The following is a 3,150-nucleotide window of genomic DNA, read 5'->3' on the forward strand; positions in this document are numbered from 1 at the left end:
AAAAAAAAAAAAAAAAAAAAAAACCTTAACGTCAAAATGAACCAGTAAATGCCCATCCCAGCCACTCAAACAGGCTGGAGTCTGCCCAAGTCCCTCCACAGCCAGGTGGCTCTTTTCCTATCAAAACCAGGAGTCTGCCTGGCAGCCACAACATGAGGTATCCCACTTAACAGCAGCATTCCAGCCTCCAGAGGCAGAAGTTCCAAAGGCAGACCTGGGGCACGCAGAGCCCTCGCTGCTGAGAGCAAGAACTGAAGAGCAGCTCAGATTCCAGACCTGAGGGGCGGCCAGCAAACCGAAGCCCCCAAAACTCACGGGCACCGGAGCCCGGGGCTCAAACCCTACCACCCAACTCCAGATTCTAGACCAAGGGTTAGCGTGCCGCTCAGGAATGGAAAGGCGCTCTTCAGCCAACGCAGCAGCGCTGGGGGTGGCCCCCGGGGTCGGCACAAGGTCAGAGGAGCGCCACGGAGAAGCAAAGTGAGAAATGCCTACCTTTGTACCAACGGCTATATCTGGGACAATGCTGTAGAGAGAGAGAAAGGAGACAACGTTAGCCTGGTGGCCACTCAGCGGCAGGAGCCCCCGGCTGTCCCGGGGCCAGGAGAGCCTGTAGGTCCCTGCAGCCGCCACCTCTGCAGGGCTCCCTCTGGCTGCACGAGGCCCCACTAGAAAAAGCTCAGAAGGGCAGGGAAGTGAGCCGTCCACTTGACTGCAACTTGAAAAGGGGCCACCATTGTCCTTTGGCGCCCCTCCCTCCCAGCAGGACCCCAGGCCCCACCTCTGGACCAAGCCCCACACGTCCCAAAACAAAGACACCCCCCTCGGAAGCCCCGAGGGATGCTAGATGCCGCTGAGAGGGTTCAAGGGCTGCTGTGTGCTTTCCTCGGAGAGACTGAAACTGGCAAACTGACAGGCCTGGGCCAGAGCTTCCGCCCGGGTGGGGGTGGCCCCCAAGAGGGTGCCTCTCAGCAGAGTGGAGCCCGATCCACCGAGGAGGGCGGGTGGCGGCCGTGGAAACCGTCAATAAAAATTAACAGACGGACCAGAACACAGCCTCAGTTACTGATCAACCCGAGCCCCGCCCGACCCGACTCTCCCTCCTCGGGACATCCCGGGGGGAAAGAGGAAGAAAGCCGGACTGCCCGAGGCCCTCCCTTCAGCCTTGGCTAGCTCCTGACCCAACAGTGAGCTCCCCACGGCTCCTACGGGGCCACTGCAACTCCCGGCGAGGCCCTAAGTGACTCGGAGCGTCCGTGGGAAGGGCAGCCTTCGGGCCTCCTGCCTCACTCCGGGAGGCGAGTGCGCGGTCCCCGAGCCCACGGTGCCGGATCCGAGAGCGGGGAGCCCTCGTCTCGCCGTCTGCAGGACCCACCTGCCCGGACGCATGCTAAGGGGTCCAGACCCACTCTAGGGCTGCGCCTCTTCCTCTGACACCACGGACTGCACGGACCACGTCCTAACAGACTTTTAAAAGTGACTGAGCCCAAAAAAAAACTCAGGAAAACGGAAAGAATGCGAAACATCTCCAGCCTCTCCCGCTTCCTATTCCCAGGGAGGGCCTCGCGCAGGAAGCGCTCGGCGGGACACGGCCTTTCTGGAGGGGGCTGCCACCTCTCCCAAGGGAAGCCCGCCCAGCAAGGCTGCCCCAGCCCGAGAGCCGGGAAGGGGGGCCCCTCCCCATGACGGCGCCCGCGGGGGTCCCTGGAGAGACCCCTCCGACCGCGGGGCGGAGGACAGACCCTCGGGGTGGCCGCCTGTCTCCCGAGATCACCGAAACCCCTTGGCCGCGGCCCGGGGCGCACGGGGGGTAGGAGCAAGGCGGGGAGCGCAGAGACTCGGGCCCGCGGCGAAGCCCCGGCGCCAGCTTTCCCTCCCGGCGGCCGCCCCAGCCCCGCCTGCACTTCCGGGGCTGCGTCGGGGGCAGAGTCCGGGCGGCGGGAAAGGCGCGCGCCCCCGACGGCGGCCGCGCACGCGCGCTGGGGCCAACGGGGACGCGCGACGGGCTACGCAGGCGCACGAGGGGCGCGGACGGGAGGCGGGAAGGGCCATCCGGGCGCGCGAGGGCCGGACGGGAAGCGGGAAGGGCCGCGCGCCGCCGAGGCGGGGCAAAGGCGAAGTGCGGAGCCGCTCGCGGAGGGGGAGGGGCGCAGGAGGCCGCGTGCGATCGGAACGGGGCGCGCGGGGGCCGGAAGCGGGCCGGGCGGGCGATGGGGACGCGGCCAGATCCCCGGGAAGCCCCTGGCCCGTCCCGCGCCCGCGCCCGCCACGCGGAGAGGAAGGGGAGAGCCCGCCGCCCCCTCCCGCCCGGGAGGCGGCGAGATCGGCCCCGGGGAGGCCGGCGCGGCGGCGGGGGCAGGGCTGCGGCGTGGGGAGGGCGGCAGGGCGCGGGGTGAGGTGCGACTCACCCGTCCATGGCACACAGAGCAGACCCGCGGGGGACGGAGTGGAGGCGCCGGAATAGCAGGAACCGACCCAACGGCTCCGAGTTATAGACTCACAAAATGGCGGAGACGCCCGCACACGTCCCCCGCGCGCGCTGCCCATTGGCTCCCGCTGCAGCCCGGGGGCGGGGAGAGCCCCGCGGGCCCCCACCCGCACCTCCCACTGGCCAGAAGGCCACCAGGGGGCGGGACCCAGAGAAATCGCAGGCGCCTATTGGGGGAGGCGGTCATTCCTCAAGGGCGAAGGCGGAAACGGCCTGTAGAGTCGGGGGAGGGGGAGAAAATGGGAGCACGTGACGGCGCCTGAGCCAGTCAGCTGGCGCGTGGCTTTGCGGGAGACGCCATCTTGAGAGTGGGTACGTGGCGAGTCAGGCGGCGGGAAGCGTGCTTGGCCCAGGCTGCCGCCATCTTGCAAGTGGGCAGGACCGACCCGCCTGGGCCGTGAGGGCAAAGGGAGTCGCGTCACCATCTTGGAGTCGGGCAGGAAACCCTCAGGGCTCCATGTTGCTTGTGGGCACATGGCCAAAAAGTCCGATTCAAACTGAGCGCTCACATCTGGGTGATCGCGCCGGGAGGGAAAGGCCGCGTCGCGTCCCGGACACGCCAGGGCTGTTTCCACAGTGGCCACAGATACTGCGAGCGCGCCATGATCCAGGGTCACCCCCGACCGTCCTTTGTTCGCCCCGGAACAGCGAATCCCGACTGC

At 67.5% G+C, this 3,150-nt stretch overlaps 1 protein-coding gene across 2 annotated transcripts in view; it reads right to left on the bottom strand.

The window, feature by feature from the left end:
• The window catches only part of PTBP1 (polypyrimidine tract binding protein 1), a 19,298-nt gene extending 16,801 nt beyond the window's left edge, over nt 1–2,497 (bottom strand). The window contains exons 1-2 of one of the 2 annotated variants that reach the window (XM_032176419.2): nt 2,409–2,497; nt 496–526 (exon numbers count right to left, since the gene is read on the bottom strand). In XM_032176419.2, coding sequence (XP_032032310.1) covers nt 496–526; nt 2,409–2,416 — 39 coding nt within the window. In that variant the 5' untranslated portion in view covers nt 2,417–2,497. The remainder of the gene's footprint in view (nt 1–495; nt 527–2,408) is intronic. The other variant, XM_032176420.2, reaches the window with a different exon arrangement.
• Nucleotides 2,498–3,150: the final 653 nt, after the last annotated feature.

Source organism: Hylobates moloch, unplaced genomic scaffold (genome assembly GCF_009828535.3).
Source record: "Hylobates moloch isolate HMO894 unplaced genomic scaffold, HMol_V3 SCAFFOLD_15, whole genome shotgun sequence".
Lineage (NCBI taxonomy): Eukaryota > Metazoa > Chordata > Mammalia > Primates > Hylobatidae > Hylobates > Hylobates moloch.